The sequence below is a fragment of the Carcharhinus amblyrhynchos genome, chromosome 12 (assembly GCF_965287045.1).
Source record: "Carcharhinus amblyrhynchos chromosome 12, sCarAmb.v2.hapA, whole genome shotgun sequence".
Taxonomy (NCBI): domain Eukaryota; kingdom Metazoa; phylum Chordata; class Chondrichthyes; order Carcharhiniformes; family Carcharhinidae; genus Carcharhinus; species Carcharhinus amblyrhynchos.
The window spans coordinates 78,110,134-78,136,921 of NC_137335.1; the positions used below are offsets into that span (position 1 = coordinate 78,110,134).

Below are 26,788 nucleotides of genomic sequence, written 5' to 3' on the forward strand. Positions count from 1 at the left end.
AAACATCTGGAATTGAAAGCTAATCTCCAAGTACTGATGATGATGAAACTATCGGCTATCGTTTTATATATGAATCTGGTTCACCGATGTCCTTTAGGGAAGGAAATCTGCCAACCTCGGCTATATGTGACTCCAAGTCACATGGCGGAGATTTAAATTTCCCTCCGAACCGACAGCAACATTCGTATCCCAGCAACAATTTCTTTAAAAAAATAAAAATAAAAATAATTTTTAAATTTGGAAGATAGAAGTTTTAAAATCTCTTAAGAAGTTTTAAAATAACTAATGTCTCAGCCGAACTCCTCCTCCAATAGGATCAATCAGCCTCTGGCATGTGATCCAGCAAGGAAGTTCGCCAAGGTTGGCAACTCTCATTGGTTGTTACCCTGAAGATCTATCACATGATCCCCCCCCTTGATTCCCAAGTACCGCGCTTCCATCCAGCCTGTCAATCCTTTCCTGATAATGGTTGGGATTTTCGGCCGCTCTCGCCCCGAAAACGGAAAATCCTACCCGAGGTCAGCGGACTTTTCCGTGGTCCGCCCCTTGCCTGCTCTGCCTCCTGTGGCAGGCAGGATGGTACAATTTGCCCCGATACGTTTACTCACGCATTTCTGGTATCATCAGGGCGGCACTGCAGCCTCACAGCGTCAGGGACCCGGGTTCAATTCCCGGCTTGGGTCACTGTCTGTGCAGAGTCTGCGCGTTCTCCCTGTGTCTGCGTGGGCTTTCTCCGGGTTACTCTGGTTTCCTCCCACAGTCTGAAAGACGTGTTGGTTAGGGTGCATTGACCCAAACAAGCGCCAGAGTGTGGTGACTAGGGGATTTTCACAGTAACTTCATTGCAGAGTAAATGAAAGCCTACTTGTGATAAATAAATAAACATCCTTCTAAACGATCTTTGCATCCTCTTCAATTCCTCTATCTCCTTTTTATAATATGGTGATCAGAACTACACACAGTACCCTAAATAACCAAGGTTCTTAGTTGGGTTTGGCACAACCTCAGCTACTTTTGAAATTTACTCCTACAGAAAATAAAGCCTTGTGTGTTCGGTTTGTTTTTTTTATGGCCTCACTAACATGTGGCGCACGTTTTAGTGATTGATGTGTTTGTACTCCGAGATTCCTTTGTTCCTGTACTCCACAGAGACTCACACCTTCCACAGAGTAAGTGACCTCCCTATACTGGCAGATGGGTAGGGAAAAAACAACATTGACTTAAAAGCAAAGAGAGTGCAGAGACAGAGGGAACTGAGGTCCAGGTGGCAAGATGTTTTGGGAGAGTAGCTAGCAGAGTTTATGGAAATGGAAGGCTTCATAAAAAGAGGCACTGACTATAAAAACAGGGAGGTCATAGCCAAACTTTTATAAAGTTCTGGTTGGGCCATAACTCAAAGCGCTGCATCCAGTTCTAGTCACCACACTTCAGAAGGGATGCAGAGGAGGCTCCAGGGATTTTACCCACAGGGTTAGGGTTGCAGAAATTGGGATTGTTCTTCTTGAAGCAAAGGAGACTAAGGGGAGAATTGACAGGAATGTACAAGATTATGACAGGTTTTACTTGTCTGCCTTATCGAAACCTAATGATCTGATGGCACGAGGATTGAGGGGTTTTAGACATGAGGTGCAGGGGTTGTGTGAGGAAGAATTGTTTTTACTCACTGAGTGGTAAATGACCTGGAACACTCTGTCTATGAAGCAAAGATGATGAATGATTTCAAAAGGAGTTGGATGGGAACTGGAGGGAAAGGAACTTGCAGATTTACAGGGTGAGAGCAGGGGGGAATGGGATGGATTGGATTGCCCTGCAGTCAGCCCACATAAACCTGATGGCCAAATTAATAGAATAGAATCCCTACAGTGTAGAAGGAGACCATTTGGCCTATCGAATCTACACTGACATCACTCCCATCCAGACTCTATCCCCGTAACTCCAATCATTTATCCTGCTGGTCTCCCTGACACTAAGGGGTCATTTACCATGGCCAATCAACCTAACCCGCACATCTCTGGACAGAAAGGCCTCCTGAATTGTCATTATGACTCCACAACGCAGCTGTAAGGGTGCCCTTGGAATGGTTAGGTTGAGGCAAGGAGACGAGTGGGCTCAACTGTGATGCCTCTCTAGTCGAATTCTCAGCTGCCGTGGCTCCTAAGCCGGCTGGCACACGTTGCCAAGGTGCCCGGCTGAACCGGCAACCGAGGGGGTTATTGGGTAAACGCACACAGGAAGGAAACAGTATTCAATGGGTTTTTTTTCCCCCAACTCTAGTCCCTGGTTAGTCTGGCATTATGTACTTTTTTTCTCTCAAATGTAGACACTTCAGTCCCTGAAGAGACAAGAGCCATAAGCAGTGAATAAATATAAATCAATACGGGGACAATTCAATTAACCAACCTGTTAGTTGGTAAAAGGGCTCTTCAGTTTCTCATTGGACAGCTGGCTCATTCCTCCTTGTACATCAAATGCTGATTCTCCTGTCAGCTAATGTTTAACTCAAGTGTTTGTGTGGACCATTGCCAGCTGGTCACAATGGATCAGACTTTCTGTTGGATTATTCAGCGACTGCCCTCCCCCACACCCCCACCCCAGTTTGGTCTCAGGCTGAAACAGAATAGGTCAAACTGGTTTTAGATCCTGGGTGTTAGTTGTACGACAAAAGCCGTGTGCATCATACAGCTCAAAACCCTACAAACAGGAAGAGTTCGTCTTGGTGTCAAGTTTGGAAAATCTGGTTCCAGAGTCTGTTACCCCCACTTCCCCACCCCCACCAGCATTCCCAGAGCAACCTACCCACTTCCAGAACGATTTATCCCGTCCCACACCTCCTCACCCCCAGCACACCCAGAGCAACAGAACCGGTTCCAGGACTGGTTCCCTCCCGCAACCCAACCCACCCCTCACAATGGCAAACTACCTGGTTCCAGAAATGGTTACCTCCCCACCCCAAAACAGCAATCTATCTGGTTCCAGAACTCGCTACCCCCCCTACCCCCGGCAAAGCACACCCAGAACGTGGGTGCATACCCAGTTCCAGAACTGGTAACTCCCCAGCACACACAGAGAAATCTGCTCAGTTCCAGAACCAGTTACCACCCCCTCACAGCAATCTACCCAGTTCCAGAACTGATTATTCCCCACCCCCCCCAGTTACCTCTCCCCCGCCCCCACCCCCAGCACACCCAAAACAACCTACCCAGTTACAGAACCATCCCCCTCCCTCCTCTACCAGCACACCCAGAGCAATTACCCAGTTCCAGAGCAATCTACCCCAGTTCCAGGGCAATCTACCCAGTTCCAGAACAGACTGTACCCCCCCCCCACCGGCCCGGTTACCTCTCCCCCGCCCCCACCCCCAGCACACCCAAAGCAACCTACCCAGTTACAGAACCATCCCCCTCCCTCCTCTACCAGCACACCCAGAGCAATTACCCAGTTCCAGAGCAATCTACCCCAGTTCCAGGGCAATCTACCCAGTTCCAGAACAGACTGTACCCCCCCCCCCGGCCCGGTTACCTCTCCCCCGCCTCCACCCCCAGCACACCCAAAACAACCTATCCAGTTCCAGAACCATCCCCCTCCCTCCTCTACCAGCACACCCAGAGCAATTACCCGGTTCCAGAACAATCTACCCCAGTTCCAGGGCGATCTACCCCCAGTTCCAGGGCAATCTACCCCCGGTTCCGAGCCAGTTACCACACCCCTCCCCCTGTCCCAAGAACACCCAATCACGGCAACTCTGAAATGCAATTAAATCCAATCCTGTAAGATGCAAGATGGAAAGATAGCAGAATAACCCTTCACCTTACATGGTTCAAATCCTGAATGAAGTGCTGTGATTATGAAATCTGGATGGGTTTCAGCGCCAGTCAGAACGATGCACTGGTTTGCAATTTTAATAAAATTAGAATTCAATTTTACCCTTCCTTTCATATCCCGTCCACCCCTCCCCTGCTGAATTTGTCTATTTTTGTTACCACTTGATAATTAATTGTTTACATGATCTTGAACCCGATTATTTAAGCTATATAAGGATATTTTGATGCAGATCGCACTGCGATTCAGCCTTTGAGCTGTGAACCTGCCTCTAGAATAAAATATCATTATGTAAATTGCCGGGTGTCTCTCATCACCGTGGGTGAGTCTTGGGTTGTCAATTCTGGTTGCACGTGATCCAGGATGTGTCGTCACATGAGCCCCAGGCCCCAATTCCTCGCACCCCTGACATGGAGGTGCCTGGAACAGCTATCCTTGAGTGGCCTGTCCTTCCCCTGGCCAACTGGGAAGGAACCAGACTCTGTCAGCCCTGTTGGACAACCCATGACTGGTCAGTCAAACCGCCCTCCCTTGCCGCCAACTGCTCCACCCCCCTCCCTGCCACCAACCCCTCCAACCCCCTCCCCGCCACATCCCCAACGATTATAGACAAAAGACAAATGAAAAATAACTCCTTCCTTAAAGAAAGAAATTGACTAAATTTCTCCTGGGGTCACTTGCAGCAGTTTCCTGGATGTTAATTTTTGATTCCCGGAGACTCCGGGGCAATCCTGGTACCTGCAGCGCTCTCGGTCTGCTTACCTTTCCAATCCCAGGGTTGTCCTTCACCTTGTTGATAGCCCTGAGCAGACAGGGCGGCGCCGGGGGTGGGGAGATCTGGAGGATTCCACTGAAGTTTGTCGGGAAGGGCGGGGACTCGGACACATTCGGAGTGGCGGAGCGGTGATGTTTCTTCTTCTTGGAGGACAGATTGAGCTTCTGGGCAGCTCTGCGAAGACAAAAAGAAAGATAAATAAATGAAAGGGAGGAAAGAAGACGTCAGGTAGCTGGACCTCGCGGGCTAACGAGGGTGGGCATGACCACGAGAAGCTAACTGTAAAACTCAGCATCATGGGATCAACTCAGAGATTCCATTCTCCCATCCACAGCAAAAATCCTGGAAGTGTGGAAACAGTGAATCAATGTTACTGTGGTGTAGCCGTGCCCCCTAAGAGCTTACATTAATGAACCAACCAACAACAGTAAATTGGACCTCAACCCCCCCAAATACAATGGACCTAACCCCACTCCCCGCCCAAAGTACAATGGACTTTACTCTCAAGTACAATGGGCTTTACCCCCATGCCAAATACGAGAGATTTCACCTCCCCCCAGATACAGTGGACTTCACCACCCCCCCCCCCGATACAGTGGACTTCAACACCCCCCCCGATACAGTGGACTTCAACACCCCCCCCAGATACAGTGGACTTCACCACCCCCCCCCCAGATACAGTGGACTTCACCACCACCCCCCCCAGATACAGTGGACTTCAACACCGCCCCCCCCAGATACAGTGGACTTCACCACCGCCCCCCCAGATACAGTGGACTTCACCACCGCCCCCCCAAATACAGTGGACTTCACCCTCCCCCCCCAAATACAGTGGACTTCACCCTCCCCCCCAATACAGTGGACTTCACCCCCCCCCCCAAATACAGTGGACTACACCCCCCCCCCAAATACAGTGGACTTCACCTCCCCCAATACAGTGGACTTCACCCCTCCCCAATACAGTGGACTTCACCCCCCCCCCCCCCACATGCAGTGGACTTCACCCCCCCAATACAGTGGACTTCCCCTCCCCCCCCCACATACAGTGGACTTCACCTCCCCCCCCCAACATACAGTGGACTTCACCTCCCCACCCCCCCCACATGCAGTGGACTTCACCTCCCCCCCCCCTCAAATACAGTGGACTTCACCTCCCCCCCCTACATACAGTGGACTTCACCTCCCCAACAAGGACAATGGGCTTTACCCCCCCAAGTACAATGGGCTCATCCCCCATTTTAACAGATAACCCCATTGACAATGGCAGGGCCAGAAGATCCAGTTGCTGGCCAATTGCAGGCCACCTCCCACCGCCAGGAAACACCCGGCAAACTGCCGGGAAATCACATCCCCAGCACCTGAAGCTAGTTCAGATATTCAGGAATGTTCTGTTTCCGTGAGCGTACTGCTTGCGTGGCAGAGTTAAGGAATAACTTAATAATTTGATTTCATTATTGTCACGTGTATTAGCACACAGTGAAAAGTACTGTTTCTTACACACCATACAAAGCATACCGTTCATAGAGAAGGAAAGGAGAGAGTGCAGGATGTACTGTTACAGTCGTGGGTAGGGTGTAGAGAAAGATCAACGTAATGCGAGGTAAGTCTATTCAAAAATCTGACAGCCACAGGGAAGAAACTGTTCTTGAGTCAACTGGTACGTGACCTCAGAGTTTTGTATCTCTTCCCGACAGAAGGTGGTGGAAGAGAGAACGTCCGGGGTGCGTGAGGTCCTTAACTATGCTGGCTGCTTTGTCGAGGCAGCGGGAAGTATAGATGGAGTCCATGAATGGGAGAAACATATGATGCTGAGGTGGTTCCCCCTAGCTTTTACACTCTGTATCCCCACCCATGCTACGGTCAGTTGTATTAAAGCCATGTTGTGCTACTTAATCATACTTCACAAAAATGTTATTGGTAAAGAGGCATTTTGTAAAAGATCACAGTTGTTGCTGTTATAAGTTAACATTGACTCCTAACTACAATCTGTAGGATTTGATTTACTCCCGAAAGGGTGTTTGTTATTGTAGGGGTTGGGTTACCCTGGCTGTTGTTCCTCCACGTTTGAAGACAGAGAGCGTTACAAAAACATTTGCTGGTTTTCTCTGCTCCTTTCTTAAAGATCCTTTGGCCATTTTGGCCATGGTAGATTTAACATAATCCAGATAATTCAGGTAGATTTCATTCCTCCGTTCACTTCCTATCTTGTCGTGCCAGACCGTGGGTGCCGCACTGTCAGCGAGAATGGAGAATTTGGCGCTCAGCCAAAAACCATCCACTGCAGCGACACTGGAGTATCCCCACCGCGGACGAGGTCAGAGGCCTCCGGCGCTGATATTCTTTCAAGAGTGCAGGATGAGAGCAGGTTAGATAAACCATCGAGCTTCTTTCCAATAGACTGCGTCCAATCTCTGATATCAGAGACATTTCAGCCATTGAGACTTGTAGAGATAGATTTCTCCACATCACTACTATCGAACACCAGGACATCAATCCAGGAATCAATCCAGACCCCACTGTTCAACTCTGAGCGATTCGATTCCTTTGCCTGACCATCATTGTCCATCAAGCATTTGATTGCCTCAGTCAATGCCCAATGCCACTATCCTTCACTCCCATTCACAACCAGCTCCTAGGATCAAACTGATTCATTGGTAACTGCTCCAGGTGGTCTGTTCCACGTAACTGCCTGATCGAAGCCGTTTGCTTTAAAGGTCTGGTGGGTGTCGAGTAGGAAGATGTGGACACAATGCCCCTTTGTCAGAATTCTGTTCACTTTTCACCAGTAGCAACTCCTATTTGCATAGCGCCTTTTGTCTAATAAAAACATCTCAAGGCACTCTGAGTGCATTATAAAGGAAGATTTGGCACTTAGCTACGTCAAGAGGCTTTAGGGCAATTGATGCCACAGTTTGAAGAGGTCAAGTCATCGTCTGTTTGCATTTTGCACGGACTCGTCATTCGCAACTTTGCATTGGAACTGAGCGATGGAAAGAGGCGACTTAACAACCAGAATAAAAACATGGCTAGTCATCAAAGACTTCAAAATGTTATCATCTGACTCTGTTAACTAACGGTTTAATGGCTTTCTCTCCTTCTAATTTAACAGGAGTGTTGATCTGTTTGTTTCAATGTCCATCCAGGAATAAAAAATGCTGGCGGTCCAAAGATGTGTGGATTGGCCATGCTAAATTGCCCTTTAGTATCATGGAGACTAGCTAGGGTAAATGCATGGAGTGATGGGGATGGGGCCTGGGTGGGATGGCGGTCGGTGCAGACTCAATGGGCCAAATGGCCTCCTTCTGCAATGTAGTATTCTACACCATCTTTATTTTGGGCAACCTTAACTCCCTCCATCAAAATAGCAGAGAACGATACAATGAAGTCCAACTCCATGCACCAGTGTGGGCTAGAAAAGGCTAGAAAATCTGAGTGACTAAAGTTATCATGGGCATTCAGGCCGGAATTGCCCAGCCGTTCATGCCAGCAGGATTCTCCAGTCCCACTGCCAGCGCAGCCCCCCCTGTGAGTTTCGTGTCAGCGTGGGCTGATGTCAATGGCATTCCCATTGAGGGCAGTGGGACCAGAGAATCCGCTTGCCAGCGAACAATGTGTCAGCGGGAAACACATGGATGGGAGGCCAGAGAATCTCACCCTCCAATTTTAAAAAGTTACAGGTTTCTCACTCTCTTGCGACCCCAGCCAAAACTGAATTCAAGAAATCCAGAACAGAAAGTTAATCTCAGTCACGGTGACCATGACAAATATCACCAGATTGTTGTCAAAATCCGTCTGGTTCACTAACGTTCCTTGGGGAAGGAAATCTGCCATCTGTAACCGGTCTGACCTAATATGTGACTCCAGATCCACACCGACTCTTAACTGCCCCTCCGAAATGACCAGGCAAGCCACTCAGTTCAACAGCAATTAGGGTTGGGCAGTAAATACTAGTCATTAACCTGGTGTTGTGAGACTTCCTACTGTAGCAAATGCTGGCCCAGCCCATACCCCATCAAACAGTGAGGGGAAAAATAATAGCTGGATGATGCAGGCCCTAAACCAGCAGCTGCTCCCCCTGGCTCCTGCTGAATGATGAGTGCCCGCTGGGAGGACTCTGTGTGGCCATGATGGGGCGAGGTGACATCCCAGTCCACTGGATGCACATCCTAGTTTCTCTCAGCTCAAAGCCAATGAAGTCACTCGCAGAAATTAACCGAGAATGTGCCTGCGTCTGAAAGGCAGCGACACATTTACACAGGAGATACTGCATGGAAAAGGGCCATTCGGCCCAACTGAGCTATGCTAGCTTTTATGTTCCATTCACACCAGCTCTCATCTTTCCTGATCTAACTCAATCATCGCAATCCTCTATTCCATTCTCCTTCATGTGCTCCAAGCTTCCCCCTTAAATCCAACTAAACTATTGTCCTCAACTATCCCCCGTGGTAGTGAGTTCCACATTCTCATAGAATCCCTAAAGTGCAGAAGGAGGCCATTCAGCCCATCAAGCCTGCACCAACCACAATCCCATCCAGGCCCTATCCCCTAGCTAGTCCCCTGACAGTAAGAAGCACTTTAGCATGGCCAATCCAACTAACCCGCACATCTTTGGACTGTGGGAGGAAGCCAGAGTACCCAGAGGAAACCCACCCAGACACAAGGAGAATGTGCAAATTGCGCACAGAGTCACTCACCCAAGCCAGGAATCGAACCCTGGTCCCTGGGGTTGTGAGGCAGCAGTGCTAACCACTGTGTCACTATGCTGCCCATCATTCTCATCGCTCTTTGGTTAATAAGGTTTATTCTGAACCCCCTATCGGATTTCCTGGTGACCATCTGTTGATGCCTCTAGTCATGCTCTTCCCAAGAGGGGAGGCATTCTCTCTGTATCCACTCAATGTCAAAATCTTTCCTACCCCCTGCTCAGCCCTCCTATTTCAAGAGACATGTGACCCGACCACTTCAACCTCTCCTAATCACTCACTTTCCTGGTACCATCCTTGTAAATTCTCCAGCACCCTCCAGTACCTTGACACCTTGTTTATAGTATAGCAGACAGAATTGTACACAGAAATTAAAGTGTGGTCTGACCGAGCTTCAGAATTGTACACATTGCTCCCAAGTGTGGTCTGACCAAAGTTCAACACAAGTTTAGTATAACATCTTTACTTTTCAATTTGAACCCTTCAGAGATGAATCTCAGTGCTGGGATTTGATTTTTTTTAATAAACTGCCTCAACTTTCTTCCTCTAAAGATTTCTTCTTAAACCCTCCCAGTTTAAACACCTCTTCCCTCCCAGACTTTAGGCCTGGGGAGGCACGGTGGCACAGTGGTTAGCACTGCTGCCTCACAGCGCCAGAGACGTGGGTTCGATTCCTGGCTTGGGTCACTGTTTATGTGGAGTTTGCGCATTCTCCCCATGTCTGCATGGGTTTTCTCCGGGTGCCCCAATTCCCTCCCCCAGTCTGAAGGATGTGCCAGTTAGGTGCATCGGCCGTGCTAAATTCTCCCTCAGTGTATCTGAAAAGGTGCCGGAGTAGGGGATTTTCACAGGAACTTCATTGCAGTGTTAATGTAAGCCTATTTGTGACATGAATAAATAAACTTTGTAAAAATAACTTAGTTTTTGCACCATCGCCCAAGCATCACTCTATTGTGCATCTGTTCTCAAGCATCTCAGTCAATACATGAGAAAAGGACAGGGCTCAATTGCCAGTCTATTCCCCCTCATTCATGAATATCCCATTCCGTGATGTGGACAGGAACTTGGGGCCAGTTTCTGCTGACTGCCTTTGAAACTGGGATGTGAGATTTGCTGACTCGGCCAACACTCTGCCCATCCATAACTGCCCTTCAGAAAGTGGTGGTGTACCACTGAGGTCCATGTGGCGTAGGTACACACACAGTGCTGTTAGGGAGGGGTGTCAGATCTAGTCACCCAGTTACAGTGAAGGAACGGCAATATATTTGCAAGACAGGATGGTGTGTGGCCTGGAGGGGAACTTGCAGGTGGCAGCATTCCCATGCATCTGCTGCCCTTGTCCTTCCAGGTGGTGGCGGTCACTGTGGTGTCTAATGGTTTGATTGTTCTGTGTTTGATTATGAGAGTCTCCTCACTGATTAATGCTTACTGTGCTTGGTTGATGATGTCTGGGTGTGGGCTCGGAGCAAGGAGACACCAGAAGCTGTGAAAAGCTGAGTTGTAAGAATGAATGCTGACATTTTGTGATTACAGAGATATTTAAAAATTGTAAATAATCCTTATTCAGAAACGCAAGACATCTCTGCATTGCTCTCAAGAATACAAAATATTTAAGTATAAAATAAAGGTCACAGGTTTGCAGATTGTGTTAAAGCACCTTGGCAGGTTCCTGCTGTCTGTCTTGTAATGGTCCACATTGCAGGTGGAGCTGAGATAACCCATTTAGCGGCCAAAGTCTCCAACTGTTCCCGATGGCAGGATCTTCTAATCCCATCAACAGCAGCAACCCCTTCCCTCCTCCCCCCACCTCTCTCCTGCCGCAGGTTCCCCAGGGAGTGCGAACAATGGGAAAACCCATTGACAGTGGCAGGACTGGAAGATCCCGTTGTAAGCCAGTGGTGGGCCCCGGCAAAACGGTGGGCATGGTAAACCCCGGGGAAGAGTCATAGAATTCCTCCAGTGCGGAAGGAGGCCATTTGGCCCATTGAGTCTGCACCGATCACAATCCCACCCTACCCCAACAATCCCATGTATTTACTCTAGCTAGTCCCCCTGACACTAAGGGGCAATTTAGCATGGCAAATCCACCTAACCCGCTCGTCTTTCAGAAACCAGAGCACCCGGAGAAAACCCACGCAGACACAGGGAGAACGTGTAAACTCCACAAAGACGGTGACCCGAGCCGGGAATCGAACCCGGGTCCCTGGCGCTGAGAGGCAGCAGCGTTAATCATGCAACACTAACCGTGTAGCTCTCCCCTGCTCAGTAACAGAACAGGTCTAAGAGAACCAACACGCCACACCATCCTGTACAGACTCACTCTGAGTGTCAAGCCCCAGACTCGAAAACAGAAGCCCTGTCATCCATTCCACCCCTGCCAACCATCAGTCCCGACTACTAAAAGGGGTCGTTCACCTCAGAACGCGGGTCACCCAAATCCACTTGACCCAAACACAAGAGAGGCCCATCTACACGCCAAAGGATGCTCTTGGCTCCATGAAAAATGACCAGGACATTTGTGGATTAGCGGGTTACGATTAAATGGTTCCCTTGAAACAGATGTGTACCATTTAAAGGCCTGTTGAGCAGATCAGTTCCACAAACAGTAAATAAAATCAATCGTTATCATTAGACTAATATAGGAAGGGTGGAGGGGGGGAGAAAAATGACTAAATGTGGTTGCAAGTAACATTAATGTAATCAGACATGAAGATGTATCTCAATTACTGGCACTGTTGCTAGGCGACCTGGTTGGTGAAGCAGTAAATAAGCCATCTGTATTTTACCTCCCCTCATGAAAGATTTGAGGCTACGCAGTTGAGGTCATGTCAAGGATTAAGCTGTCTGAAATGGATATCGCGACAAAAGACGTGCGCTCTCGACACTAAACCTGGTCAGGAAGTACTGAAGTGCTCCAGACGCCAACCTTATATGGGCAAAGTAGACTAAAAAAATAAGGTTTTTCTCTTAAAAAGGGCAGCTAAAATGGAACCAGGACCTGTGTGGGGGGGTTGGGGGAGGGGCGGGGGGGCAGTTGAGTGGGGGAGCAGTGGGGAGGGTGGGAGGACACATTGGGGGGGGGGGGTGGTGGTGGGGATGGAGTCAGGCGTCAAGAAGGAAATGCGAGTTGTCTCCTGGTGACTGTCCTTGTTGTGTAACAACCCGCGCCACCCCCCCCACACCCCCCACCCCCCACCCCACTCCTCTGGGCTGTGCTGAGGAAATGCACTTTAATCTTCGATAAAAGAAACCAATTTCCAGCAAGATTTGAGATACCTCAGTGACCAGGGCGCATCTGCGTTTGAAGCGAGCAGGAGACCGACTGCAGCTCCTCCAGGTTTTGACGGTATTTTTTCCCTCTCCTTTCTTCTTGGGCTGGGAATTCTGTCTGATGCGAAAGTCAGTCCGACAGGCCAGACTTGGGCAGGATCCTCACCCCTCCATCACCCACCCCCCCACATCTGGCATCACTGGCTTCACCAACAACCCCCCCCCCCCCCTCCAGCCCCCACTAATTGTAACAACAACCACTTGCATTTATATAAAAGTTTATTTATTTGTGTCACAAGTAAAGCTTACGTTAACACTGCAATGAAGTTACTGTGAAATTCCCCTAGTCACCACATTCTGGCGCCTGTTCGGGGACACGAAGGGAGAATTTAGCACAGCCAGTGCATCGAACCAGCACGTCTTTGGACTGTGGGAGGAAACAGGAGCACCTGGAGGAAACCCACGGAGACAGTGACCCAAGCCAGGAATCGAACCCAAGTCCCTGGCGCTGTGAGGCAGCAGTGCTAACCACTGTGCCACCATACTGTCTAATTAGCAGGATAAATACATGGAGTTACATTGTTTATTTATTTTGTTTATTTATTAGTGTCACAAGTAGGCTTACATTAACATTGCAATGAAGTTACTGTGAAAATCCCCGGGGATAGGGCCTGGGTGGGACTGTTGTTGGTGCAGGCTCCATGGGCCAAATAGTCTCCGTCTGCACTGTAGGGATTCTATGAAAGCCCCTGACAGACGAAGGTTAAAAGTTTCTATCTGCTTATGTTACCACGGGTACTTTTCCCTTCGTCTCCAGTTCAGGGGGGAGAGAGAGAGAGGCAAAGAGAGAGAGGAAGAAAGAAAGAAAGAAGAGAGAGGAAGAAAGAAAGAAAGAGAGAGGAAGAAAGAAAGAAAGAGAGGAAGAAAGAAAGAGAGAGAGGAAGAAAGAAAGAGAGGAAGAAAGAAAGAGAGAGAGGAAGAAAGAAAGAGAGGAAGAAAGAAAGAGAGGAAGAAAGAGAGAGAGGAAGAAAGAAAGAGAGAGAGAAAGAAAGAAAGAGAGAGAGAAAGAAAGAAAGAGAGAGAGAGGAAGAAAGAAAGAAAGAGAGGAAGAAAGAAAGAGAGAGGAAGAAAGAAAGAAAGAGAGAGAGGAAGAAAGAAAGAGAGAGAGAGGAAGAAGGAGAGAGAGAGAGGAAGAAAGAAAGAGAGAGAGAGAGGAAGAAAGAAAGAGAGAGAGGAAGAAAGAAAGAAAGAAAGAGAGAGGAAGAAAGAAAGAGAGAGGAAGAAAGAAAGAGAGAGAGAGGAAGAAGGAGAGAGAGAGAGGAAGAAAGAGAGAGAGAGAGGAAGAAAGAGAGAGAGAGAGGAAGAAAGAAAGAGAGAGAGAGAGGAAGAAAGAGAGAGGAAGAAAGAAAGAGAGAGAGAGGAAGAAAGAAAGAAACAGAGAGAGGAAGAAAGAAAGAGAGAAAGAGAGAGGAAGAAAGAAAGAGAGAGGAAGAAAGAAAGAGAGAGAGAGGAAGAAGGAGAGAGAGAGAGGAAGAAAGAGAGAGAGAGAGGAAGAAAGAGAGAGAGAAAGAGAGAGGAAGAAAGAAAGAGAGAGGAAGAAAGAAAGAGAGAGAGAGGAAGAAGGAGAGAGAGAGAGGAAGAAAGAGAGAGAGAGAGGAAGAAAGAGAGAGAGAGAGGAAGAAAGAGAGAGAGAGAGGAAGAAAGAAAGAGAGAGAGAGAGGAAGAAAGAGAGAGGAAGAAAGAAAGAGAGAGAGAGGAAGAAAGAAAGAAACAGAGAGAGGAAGAAAGAAAGAGAGGAAGAAAGAGAGAGAGGAAGAAAGAAAGAAAGAAAGAGAGGAAGAAAGAGAGAGAGAGAGGAAGAAAGAGAGAGAGAGAGGAAGAAAGAAAGAGAGAGAGAGGAAGAAAGAAAGAAACAGAGAGAGGAAGAAAGAAAGAGAGGAAGAAAGAAAGAAAGAAAGAGAGGAAGAAAGAGAGAGAGAGAGGAAGAAAGAGAGAGAGAGAGGAAGAAAGAAAGAGAGAGAGAGGAAGAAAGAAAGAAACAGAGAGAGGAAGAAAGAAAGAGAGGAAGAAAGAAAGAGAGGAAGAAAGAAAGAAAGAAAGAGAGGAAGAAAGAGAGGGAGAGAGGAAGAAAGAAAGAAAGAAAGAGAGGAAGAAAGAGAGAGAGAGAGAGGAAGAAAGAAAGAGAGAGCGGAAGAAAGAGAGAGCGGAAGAAAGAGAGAGCGGAAGAAAGAGAGAGAGGAAGAAAGAAAGAGAGGAAGAAAGAGAGAGAGGAAGAAAGAAAGAGAGAGAGGAAGAAAGAAAGAAAGAAGAGAGAGGAAGAAAGAAAGAGAGAGAGAGAGGAAGAAAGAGAGAGGAAGAAAGAAAGAGAGAGAGGAAGAAAGAAAGAGAGAGAGAGAGGAAGAAAGAAAGAGAGAGAGAGAGGAAGAAAGAGAGAGAGAGAGAGAGGAAGAAAGAGAGAGGAAGAAAGAAAGAGAGAGAGGAAGAAAGAAAGAGAGAGAGAGGAAGAAAGAAAGAGAGAGAGAGGAAGAAAGAAAGAAAGAGAGAGGAAGAAAGAGAGAGAGAGAGAAAGAAAGAAAGAAAGAGAGAGGAAGAAAGAAAGAGAGAGAGAGAGGAAGAAAGAAAGAGAGAGAGGAAGAAAGAAAGAACGAGAGAGAGAGGAAGAAAGAAAGAGCGAGAGGAAGGAAGAAAGAAAGAAAGAAAGAGCGAGAGGAAGAAAGAAAGAAAGAGCGAGAGGAAGAAAGAAAGAAAGAGAGAGAGAGGAAGAAAGAAAGAGCGAGAGGAAGAAAGAAAGAAAGAGAGAGAGGAAGAAAGAAAGAGAGAGAGGAAGAAAGAAAGAGAGAGAGAGGGGAAGAAAGAAAGAGAGAGAGAGGAAGAAAGAAAGAGAGAGAGGAAGAAAGAAAGAGAGGAAGAAAGAAAGAGAGAGAGGAAGAAAGAAAGAGAGAGAGGAAGAAAGAAAGAGAGAGAGGAAGAAAGAGAGAGAGAGGAAGAAAGAAAGAGAGAGAGGAAGAAAGATAGAGAGAGAGGAAGAAAGAGAGAGAGAGAGAGAGAGAAGAGAGAAAAGCCACAACTGCCAAGCCTGCGTCTTATCAACCTCCGGGGGTGGAAGGCAGCCAGGTAGACAAGCCAAGAACTGCTTCCTCTCGAGGCTGCCTGATACTGTGCTATATTCGTTTACAGAGACACAGCAACTTATTCCAATCACTGAAGATGGGTAGGGGGCATTGATTCCCCAACAGGCAGTCAGTAAGTGGCACAATGCATTAAAGATCTACGTTCCCGCACGCTCGCAGCTCAGGCTCACATTTCTCTTCCTTTACCAAAACGATTGCTGATAATATTATAGAATTGGACAGCATGAAAGAAGGCTATTCAACCCGTCATACCCATGTTGGCTCTTTGAAAGAATTATTCAATTAGTCTGATGACTTTTAAGGAGCGTCTGGACAAACACAAGAATAGGATGGGAATAGAGGGATATGGTCCTGGGAAAGGCAGAGGGTTTTAATTAAGTCGCGCAGCATGGGTCGATGCAGGCTTGGAGGGCCAAAGGGCCTTTCCTGTGCTGGAATTTCCTTTGTTCTTTGTCCAACTCCCTCTGCCTTTGCACAAATATTTTTCCTTTGAGTATTTATCTAATTTTTTCAAGTGGTATGTTCCAGATCAGAATAACTAGCTGTGTAAAAACCGTTTCATCGTCCATCTCCCATTACCATTTTTGCCAATTATCTTAAACCTGTGCCATCTAATGACTGACCCATCAAGTGGAAATAGTTTTTGTGCCTCTCTTCTATTAGTCAACGGACCCCTTAGTTGCCAACACGCCATGCTACATGGGTCCTAAGCTTGGGCCGTTCATTTGTCGGATAACGTGTCTGCAGCATTGGGCAGCAGTGGAGATGGAGGGAAACGGCAGGTGGGTGGGAAAGGATGGATGGCGTTCCCAGGTGTACACACTTCCAAAGCTTTTCACTGGCCAGAGTCCTCCCGACCTCAGCCACAGGCTGGGATTCTCCGGTCCCGCGGCTGTGGGTGGAGATTTGGCCGAGCGGCCAAACTCCCCGTTCTCGCTGGCTGCGGTGACGGGATGAGTGAGAGTGTAGAATTCCGGCCATTGGCTGCAAGTAGTTAAGTGTTGCTTGCTTCCTTTCCTCACAGTGTAGCTGTGTGGTTCTGAGGCGATGGCGTAGTGCTAATGTCACTGGATTAGGAATCCAGAGGTCCAGCTCTGGGGACCCAGGTTCAAATCCCATCACAGCAGATGGTGAAGTTTAAGTTCTGTTAGTATCAGGAATTAAAAAGTCTAATAATAACCATAACATTGTCAATTGTGGTAACATTCCATCTGTTTCACTAATGCTCTTTAGGAAAGGAAGCCCGTTGAAGTGGTGGAGGCTGCCTCGCTAAATATTTTTAAGAAGCGGGTTGATGGGTTTTTGATAAGAGAGGGGATTAAGGGTTATGGGGAGAGGGCGGGAAAGTGGAACTGAGCCACGACAGATCAGCCATGATCTTATTGAATGGCGGGGCAGGCTCGAAGGGCCAGATGGCCTACTCCTGCTCCTATTTCTTATGTTCTTATGTTCTTATGTTATCTTTGCCTGATCTGGCCTACATGTGACTCCACAGCACTGTGGTTGACTCTGAAACGGCCCAGCCAGCTACTCAGTACAACGGCAATTAGAAATGGGCAAAAGATACTGGCCCAGCCAGCGACACCCACATCCTGTGAATGCATTTTTAAAAATTCAGGATTTGATTGTGGAAAACCTGTTCATGAGCCTGAGGAAATCCACAGCCTATTTTCACACAAGGCAAGGAATATAATGTAAGCCCTCCCTCCCTCCTGGGCCTTTTCCTGCCCCATCACCCTCTGCCCCCACCCCCCCCCCCCCACACACACACACACACACACTTCCCTACCCTCTCTACTCTTTCCCATCCCCTCGTTCTACCCACCCCTCTTCAAATCGCTCCCTCACATCCTTCCCGTTCCACCACTCTCTTGCCCTTCTCTCCCTCACTTTGCCCATTGCCTTCCTCATCTCCCGCTCCCAAACCCCCTCCGTCCATTCCTTACCCACACCCTGCCCAATCTGCCACCCCTCCCTGCTCCCCCTCGCCATCTCCCACCCCACCCGCTGCTCCTGACCATCTCCCGCCCCTACTCCCACTCCATTCCCCCCCCCCCTACCCTACAAACCCCTTCCCATCCTCCTAGCACAGGAATGAATGGACCTCACACTGATGTGATGCAGCTAACCGCTCAGCACTCCATCGATTGCCAGTGTCTTTTTTTCCCCCCTCCTGAAAAGCCATTAATGATTCTCTAAATGACAGTCCTTGGTGATCAATTAATGAGGTGAATAATTCCCCACCCGACCAAGAATGGGCTCGGATGCATCTTGGTTTTAATTAATTATTTATGCTGATTGTTGTGGGTGGAGGGGGTGACAGTCCCTGTTGGCAGAGTGGCAGCATTCACTGACAGCTCCCTCTCTGATCCGCAGCATTTCAGGAAGAGCTGAGCCCAGCACTGACAGGAATCCTGTGCTGACTCTGACTCTGCTCTGAAGACAAAGTGGCGCACCCGTCCTCCTAGCCAGCAGCCCTCCCTGTGCAGGTAGGGTGTGTGTGTGTGTGTGTACACCACCACCTCCCCACTCTGCAGGGAGAATTCTTCCTTAAAGTGAGGGAAAAAAACAGGCTTAATTATCCATGTTTTTGGTAACTTCCCTGGTAAACGAGTGCAGCTCACAATTAATAGCTGGGTGAAAAATGATTATTACACTCTGTGTGTGTGTCAAAGAGGCACTTTTCTTACTGAGCAGCTGGAAAGATTTCGCTTGGAGCTAAATTTTGATACGTCTGCCCCCCTCAATGTGGGACGGCAACCTCAGAGAAGTGTTTATTTCCACATTGCAATCATCCCGCAGTCACCTCAAAGCGAGCAAAATCTCTCTCTCTCTCTCTCAGCCCAGTTCGCTAACACACAATCCGATGAAGACATTTACTTACACAGCTGCCAGTCCAGTCTCTGCATCGCAAGCCGGCACATAGAAAAAGCACAGACAGCCAACTCAATTCAAGCCTCCTGCCCTTCGCCTCTGAGATTCTGCACTCGTACTTTGCATGACACTTGTTTCCATCCCATTAGATTTCCAAGGCGCGGGGAGGTAATCCTTTGGCTGTTAGAAATCCACGCTGCTCTGTGGAAATGAGCTTTCTCTCTCTCTCTCTCTCCCCCTCCCTCCTGCGTCTCATCCACTCCCAAGGTTGAGTTCAGTTGTCCAGTTCCCCATGAGGCAGCCAGACTTCCTCAAGGCACCTGTCTGTGTAGAGCCCACCTGCAGAGCGGGCTTGTTTGCTGGGACTGTGTGAGTCTGTCGGTAACAGCTCTCTGTCCCCGCCACCCCCCAGTGTGTTGGGGCGGTGGGGGGGGTGGGGGGCGGCTGCAGCAAAATCCTCTCCTGGCAGCCTGCGAGTCTTGGTAACAGCCCCATCAGAACTGGTCAAAGCGAGATCACACTGTCAACACCCCCCACCCCCCTGTCTGTCTGACTGACTGACTGACTGACTGCCTCCACCCACATCCTCCCTCCCACCCTCTCCCAGCGCCTCCTCTCAAATCAATTCCTCTTTTTTTGGAGTAAATCAAACGAACTAAATTCAACAAACTTCAGGGGCAAAGCAAGAAGGGCAGCCCCCCCTCCACCCCCAAAACAAAAGCAAGGGAACCGCCCTTAAGCAAAACAGAAAGGTTTAAGGTGAGAGGGGACAGATACAAAAGTGTCCAGGGGGGCAATTTTTTTTTCACCCAGAGGGTGAGGAGTGCCGGGAACCAGGCTGCCAGAGGTGGTAGCAGAGGCGGGTACAATTTTGTCTTTTAAAAAGCGTTTAGATAAGTTACATGGGTAAGATGGGTATGGAGGGATGTGGGCCAAACGCGGGAAATTGGGATTAGCTTAGTGGTTAAAATAAAAGGGATGGCATGGACAAGTTGGGCCGAAGGGTCAGTTTCCCTGCTGTAAACCTCTATGGCTCTATGAAACCTGAAATTTTAAATCAAAATGTGATGAGGTGGGGAGGCTGGGGAGTGGGGGTTGAGGGGGGGTGCAGTTTCCTCTGAAGTCAGACCCAGGGAATGAAGATTCACTTCCCTTTCTTCCCATCTCTGAGAATCTCCCGCGGAAGTTTCTTCCAGAATGAAAGAAGTCACAGTCTTGCCACGTGAAGCCAGTCCAGCTGCTGACTGCTTGGCTGCTATTGTGAGCTGGAGGGATGATGTTGCTACTCAGTCCAGCCACACTTATGAAGAATTGATTAGTCCTCACCCATCTCTTCACCAAAGACCCATAAGACACAAAAGCAGAATTAGGCCACTCGGCCCATCGAGTCTGTTCTACTATTCAATCATGGCTGATTTTTTTTTCTCATTCCCATTCTTCTGCCTTTTCTCCATTACCCCTGATCCCCTTATTAATCAAGAACCTATCTATCTATCTCTGTCTTAAAGACACTCAATGATCTGGCCTCCACAGCCTTCTGCGGCAAAGAGTTCCAGATTCACCACTCTCAGGCTGAAGAAATTCCTCCTCATCTCCGTTTTAAATGATCGTCTCTTTCGCCTGAGGTTGTGCCCTCTGGTTCTAATTTTTTATACTAGCGGAAATTCCTTTCCACGTCCACACTATCCAGGCCTCACAGTATCCTGCAAGTTTCAATAAGATTTCACCGCCCCCCCTCCCCCCATCCTTCTAAACTCCAATGAGTACAGACCCAGAGTCATCAACTGTTCCTCATATGACAAGCTCTTCATTCCAGTGGTCATTCTTGTGAACCTCCTCTGGACCCTTTCCAAGGCCAGCACATGCTTCCTTCAGTATGGGGCCCAAAACTGCTCGCAATATTCTAAATGGCCTCGTTTGAGCGAGTCTGGAAATTCCCACCCTGAGGTCAACGGACACATCCGTTGCCCGTCCCTCTCCCAGTCCGATTCCGTGCTGGGTGGAGTGGTAAAATTCCGGAGACTGTCTTGGCAATTTCAGTCCACTTTACACTCCCCCTTTTCCCCCCAATTTTAACTCTGGGTTTCGAATGGGTTAAAAGTGGACGCTGTGTCTCTGGAAGGGGTTTCGCTGTCGCAAATCACTCCACTTTCGCTAATCCAGAGGCAGGCAGGCACAGCACTTAATTACCAGAGTCAGTGACTGCATTTAATTGCCACAGTTAATTGCGGCTGTTTTGTTTTATTTGACAGTAGTAATTTTCGGAGCTTGCTGTTTAAAGTGATTCATATCCCGAACGGAATCAGCTGTCAATTAAAACTCAAATGCAAATCGGGAAAAGTTGATTTTTTTTGCCTTTTTTTTCCTCCCAAGTCATGACTCCATCTGTTGCTGCCACATTTTCAGCCCAATTCCGTCCCCCCCAACCACAAATGTCTTCTTTCGAAAGCCTCAGATTGTGGTCACAGACGAAGTTACTGTCTCAAAGTAAGAGATCGCCTGTTTAGGGAAGGACTGTGGAGGAATTCTTTCTCTCAGGGGGGCTGCAAATCTTTGCGACTCTCTTCCTTACAAGGCAGTGGAAGCACAGCCTTTGGTGCAATCTTACCTGCTGTTCATGCCAAGCTCCCGCTGCAGCGAGGCTGGAGAATTTGGTGCCCGGCCAGATCTCTGTTCGCTGCGGCGGGATGGGAAAACCCCGCCAGCCTGAGCGGTGGTAACATCCTGGCCCTCTGAATATTTTTAAGGCAGAGCTGGATAGATCCCTGGTGGGCAAGGAGGAGGTGGGGGGGGGGGGTGGTGTGAAAGGTAGGAATGTGGGGCTGGGGTTACAGTCAGATCATCTTTAATCTGATTGAATGGGGGAGCAGGCTTGAGGGGCCGAATGGCCTATTCCTGCTCCTAATCCTTCAGTTCCCACTCAGCAATCAAAGGGTCAAGGAAGGTGGTACCTTGAATTCTCTCCCATTTTGATATAAAGGGGGTGTTTTTCCAGCCTCATTGCGCTGGGTGCAGATTGCTTTTGTGTTGCACAGGTTTGGACAATGGTGGGGGGGGGGGGGGGGGGGGGGAGGTGGTGGGGGGGGGCGGGGGGGGGCGGCGGTGAACTCGGGCAATAAGCACCAGCAAGAACTCCCTTTCTTTGGCTTTCTCCCAGCCCCCGTGTCCTGAGAAAATCAGATTCCCGACCAGCGGAAGTGCAAACCAGATTAGCATATTTAAATATCAGTTACATATTCATTTAAATACGCTCAGTCAATTTTAGGCCGGATTGCCCCGACTTCCGGGATTCTCCAATCCTCGTGCACAAGGTGGGGTCAGAGGCCATTAAAGCTCCCCAGGTGGTCAGGGACATGGTTGAGAAGTGCCCAACTGGTAGTGGCTGGTACTGCCAGGTTGGCACTGTGAGGGTGTCAGCACCACAGGGATAGGGCCTGAAGGGTGTGGTATCTGAGGGGTCTGGGGAATGATGGGGGGGGCAGAGCATGAATGGCGATCCATTGGGAAGGCCCCAGTGCCAGCAATCTATGTTTGGGGGGGAGGGGAGGATTATATTTCTTCAATGTGGGGGTCTTGACGTCCTTGGGGGAAGGGCGGGAGATCTTCAATTTCCTTTTGAGTTTGGGGCACCCGTTGTCTCTGCGAATTCGGGCTTGCTGGCGTATCAAGGCCCTGCCCTTTCAGAACGGCGCCCAAACAAAAAAAAAATGTGGAACGGTCGCAATCAGGTTCGCCCCAGACCTGCCAGCGTGAATCGCACCAGTCTTCCCACCCGCAATGAAACTAAGGGCTGAATTTTCTCGTTGCGCCCGCCACGGGAATCATAGCGGGTGGGACACACACCACGCAAAGGTCCCTTGACCTCGGTGGGATTTTTCACTTTCAGGGTAAGCGCTGCCAGAAAATCCTGCCCTCAATCATTTCTCAGGGGGAAAAAAATGTGCCCTGAGACTTGCATTTATAGAGCACCTTTATTAGTGGATTCTTCTCTCACAACCTGGGAATTTTGCCGTGATTCAGCATGTCCCCTCATGGCTACAACAACTGCATCTCATCACATTCCCTTTTAATTTTGACTGTTTGTTCTAAAATATCCCCCTTATTTCGAGGACAGGTGGTGGAATACTGGGTCTGGAGGAGCAGCGAAACCCCCCTCCACTCCCATTCAGGGTGTCCCTTATTTTGTTTCATACGAGTCGGTCACCCCGCATCTGGCAACCTCATTTCTTCAGCTTTTCCCCAGCCCGACTTCCAACACCCACCCCGGCACCCCATACCCCTCACCACCACACAAGGCTCCACTCCTCAGTCCGAAGGCCAAACTGGAGTGCAGAAAATCTAGTGCAGATGGCAACCAAGTCAAGGGAATGCCCAATCTGGGAATGTATCCCGCCCTCCCCTGCCATTCCCCTGCCCAGAGCCATTTCCAACACTACTGCGGTGGCGGGGGAGGGAGGCAGTGATGGGGGAGAGGCCTGGGAGTTGCAGCCAGGAACAAATGCAGGGCTGATGTGTTCCTTTTAAATAAACCTGTTAAAAGCCAAAGGAGAGAGTCTGGCTATGAGGCGAACAAACATCTTTATTCACTTGTGCGCACATTAGCGAACTGTATTGGGAGGCAGTGTGCTGGAACATACACAGCAGTCAAAGTTAACGCGTGCTGATCTTACAAGAAACACTATCTCATTATATCGAACATTATTCACAGCCATTTCCCCTTGGACAATGGAAATAACTATTGCTCACAACGCAAGTCTTTTTTTCTTCTTTTTTCCTCTTTGTCCCTGAGCTCCAGCACCTGATTTCTCCTTTATTAATTCCTTCAGAAAGCAGCATTACCTCCTGCTCTTCCTCCCCCTCTCTTCCTCCCCCTCCCCCGCGTGCCTTTGCTGTACATAGACCTCTCCATCAGTTCCTTGAGACAATCCCACTGATCTCCTGAGAGATTACAACATCGCTGAAACAGAACTGTGAGTCATAACTGAGGTGAGGAAAGTGGCTTAAAATTAATATCAAATTCCACAGCCTTTTGACCGAAGCTTTTTCTCTAGTTATCTCGGTTTCCAACTTGAATTCTCTCCCATAAAGACTGGCATTTTCTGCAGCCCTCCCCTCCACCCAGTTCCCCAGGCAGAAGAGGCTCAACATTGGATCTACAAGTCCTGTCGAAGTCAATGGCCATTTGCTTTGCTCGCCGTTTGCACCACTGGGGGGACCTGCCACAAGTGGGGGAATGGCCTTTGGCAAGACTGGAAGATCCCGGCAGAATAGCTGGAAAATCCTTCCCAAGGACTTGCATTTATGTAGCACCCATCCCAAATGGCCCAGGGTTCTTCATGGCCAATGAAATAGTTTCAAAGAGTCATCACTGTTGGAACATGCAACACGCAACAACCAATCTACGCACAGCAAGCTCCCACAAACAGCAATGTGTTAATGAGTAAATATTTTCGAGAGGACAATGGGGAGAACTCCCCTGCTCCTCTTCCAAACAGTGCCATGGGATCTTCCACATCTATCCGATGGGACTGCCATTGACTGTCTCTTCTGACCAACAGCACCACTGATAGTTGCAGCGCTCCCACGGTACCGCAATGTGGAACGCCAGCAAAGATTATGTCCTCGAGGTTCTGTCTGGGTCTTGAACCCATAACCATCAAACTCGGAGGTGAGAGGGCGGCTGACTCAACCACCACTGGATGGTTTGAAAGACCCCATTTTTGGAAGAGCAAGGATTAGTCTCGAAGTGCCAGCCAAATATATTCCCTCAAATAATTCTGTGGGTGCACCTACACCACAGGGACTGCGGTGATTCAAGAAGGCAGCTCACCACCATATTCAAGGACAATTAGGGGTTGGCAATTAATGCTGGCATTGCTAACCTATGCCCACATCCCATGAATTAATTTTAAAAAACCCAAAAACAGACAAACTAGTCATTTGTCTCTCTGTGGAAGGTTGCTGTTTTCAAACTTGGCCGTTGCATAAAGTTTATTTTTTAGTCACAAGTAAGGCTTACATTAACACTGCAATGAAATTACTGTGAAATTTCCCTAGTCACCACACTTCGGCACCTGTTTGGGTCAATGCACCTAACCAGTGCATCTTTCAGAGTGTGGGAGGAAACTGGAGCACTCAGAGGAAACCCACACAGACACGGGGAGAACATGCAAACTCCACTCTGACAGTGACCCAAGTCTGGAATTGAACCCAGGTCCCTGGTGCTGTGGGACAGTAGTGCTAACCACTGTGCTGCATCCTGACACAGTAACAACAATTGAGTGACTGGAACATCCCAAGCATATGATAAGGCTCTTTCTCTTACCAGGCCCTGAGCTATGAGTCCTCCTTAACCACCCCCCAATTTCTGTCCATCTATTTAATCTCTCTGCAAGCTCCAAGTCGCATCTAAGATTCTATGATCAGTACAAAAGGCCATTCATTGCTGTGCCTATGCTAACCTTCTGAAGCAGCTCCTGCTTAATCTTACACTTTGGTCTTTTCCCATACTCTTCTTTGTCTCCCCAAATTTTGCTCCTGTTCCATTTTTAAAGTGCATTATGCGTTTTTGTATCTGGACAGGAAGTCCCAAGTTCCATCAAACACCAACCCTCTCTGTAAGAAACACTGGGCACCACCAGTCAAGGATACGGGGGAGACAGTCACCCCCTGGACCTGGTGGGTAGGAGTTCATTCCATTCCCAATCAAAGCTGCTTGTCCATTTGCACAGTAAGAAGTCTAACAACACCAGGTTAAAGTCCAGCAGGTTTATTTGGTATCACGAGCTTTCAGAGCGCTGCTCCTTCATCGGGTGAGTGGAATGGAGTCTTCTCCACTCACCTGATGAAGGGGCAGTGCTCTGAAAGCTTGTGATTCAAAATAAACCTGTTGGACTTTAAGCTGGTGTTGTGAGACTTCTTACTGTGCCCACCCCAGTCCAACGGCGGCATCTCCACATCATGTCCATTTGCAGTTCACAGAAAATTTCACCGTTTTACAAAACCTTCTGTCGTTTGGAACGACAGAAACACGATAAGGTACCACCTGTGGAGAGAGATCAAGGGTTGGGCGAAATTCCACCCCCTGATTTTAGAATTACTGAATGCCCGTTCAAACAGAGAGACAAATTCTCAACGTTCAGCAAAACTAAGACATGATTCTGGCCTTTGAACAAAGGAATGTCTGACTCTTGCTATTTTGCTGATACAACACAGAGGAGGCCATTCAGGCCATGAGGCCTATGCAAACCATTTGAAAGAGATCATAGAATCATAGAACGCTACAGTGCAGAAAGAGGCCCTTCGGCCCATCGAGTCTGCACTGAACACAATCCCATCCAGGCCCTACCCCCATATCCCTACATATTATACCCACTAATCCCTCTAACCTACGCATCCCTGGGCACTAAGAGGCAATTTCTTAGCATGGTTAATCAACCTAACCCGCACATCTTTGGACTGTGTGAGGAAACCGGAGCACCCGGAGGAAACCCACGCAGATACAAGGAGAATGTGCAAACTCCACACCGACAGTGACCTGAGCTGGGAATCGAACCCAGGACCCCGGAGCTGTGAAACAGCAGTGCTAACCACTGTGCTAACCAATGTCCAATTAGTCCCACTCAGCTGCAGCACAGAAGGGGGTTATTTTTAAGGTCAGTTCCACTCTCTCAATCAGCCAAAGGTTTCTGGCACTGAAACCTCGGAGATTCTCTTCAAAAAGTTTCTCTTCTTTTTAACTTTTACTTTTTTAGAAGGTTTTTGTAAAATAACCTTTCTCTGCCTATCTCCCCTATTGGGTAATGATACCCCTACCAGGAAGGTCTCCCTCCACCTTCCTTTCATTCTGCACCTTTACCCTCAGCACCCTCACCCACATTTCACCCAAGTGACCACTGTTCATGACCAGTGGCTGGACAATGACTTGGTGTCGGCTATTTGCCCCTGGTTGGTGGGGGGGGGCGGAATGGCTCCATTGTGATGGGGAGCAGCAACCCTGCTTGGTTGTTCCTGCTCTGCGAACGGAAGCATTTGCCAAAGCGTTGCCTCCCCCCCACACACCTGCCACCCCTAATTTTGTCAATGTCTCGATGGATGTGTTGGGTATAACCCCCCCCGCAACCCTCACCACTACCACCTCCATAACCCTTGCTTAATTTCCAAATCTGGAAAGTTTGAAAGGGAGATGGTGCAGTACTTTCAAGATCACTGGGCAT

At 48.6% G+C, this 26,788-nt stretch overlaps 1 protein-coding gene across 1 annotated transcript in view; it reads right to left on the reverse strand.

The window, feature by feature from the left end:
- The window catches only part of kif26ba (kinesin family member 26Ba), a 296,952-nt gene that overhangs the window by 111,420 nt on the left and 158,744 nt on the right, over window positions 1–26,788 (reverse strand). The window contains exon 5 of the mRNA XM_080200788.1: window positions 4,582–4,768. Within this exon, the coding sequence (XP_080056914.1) occupies window positions 4,582–4,768 (187 nt within the window). The remainder of the gene's footprint in view (window positions 1–4,581; window positions 4,769–26,788) is intronic.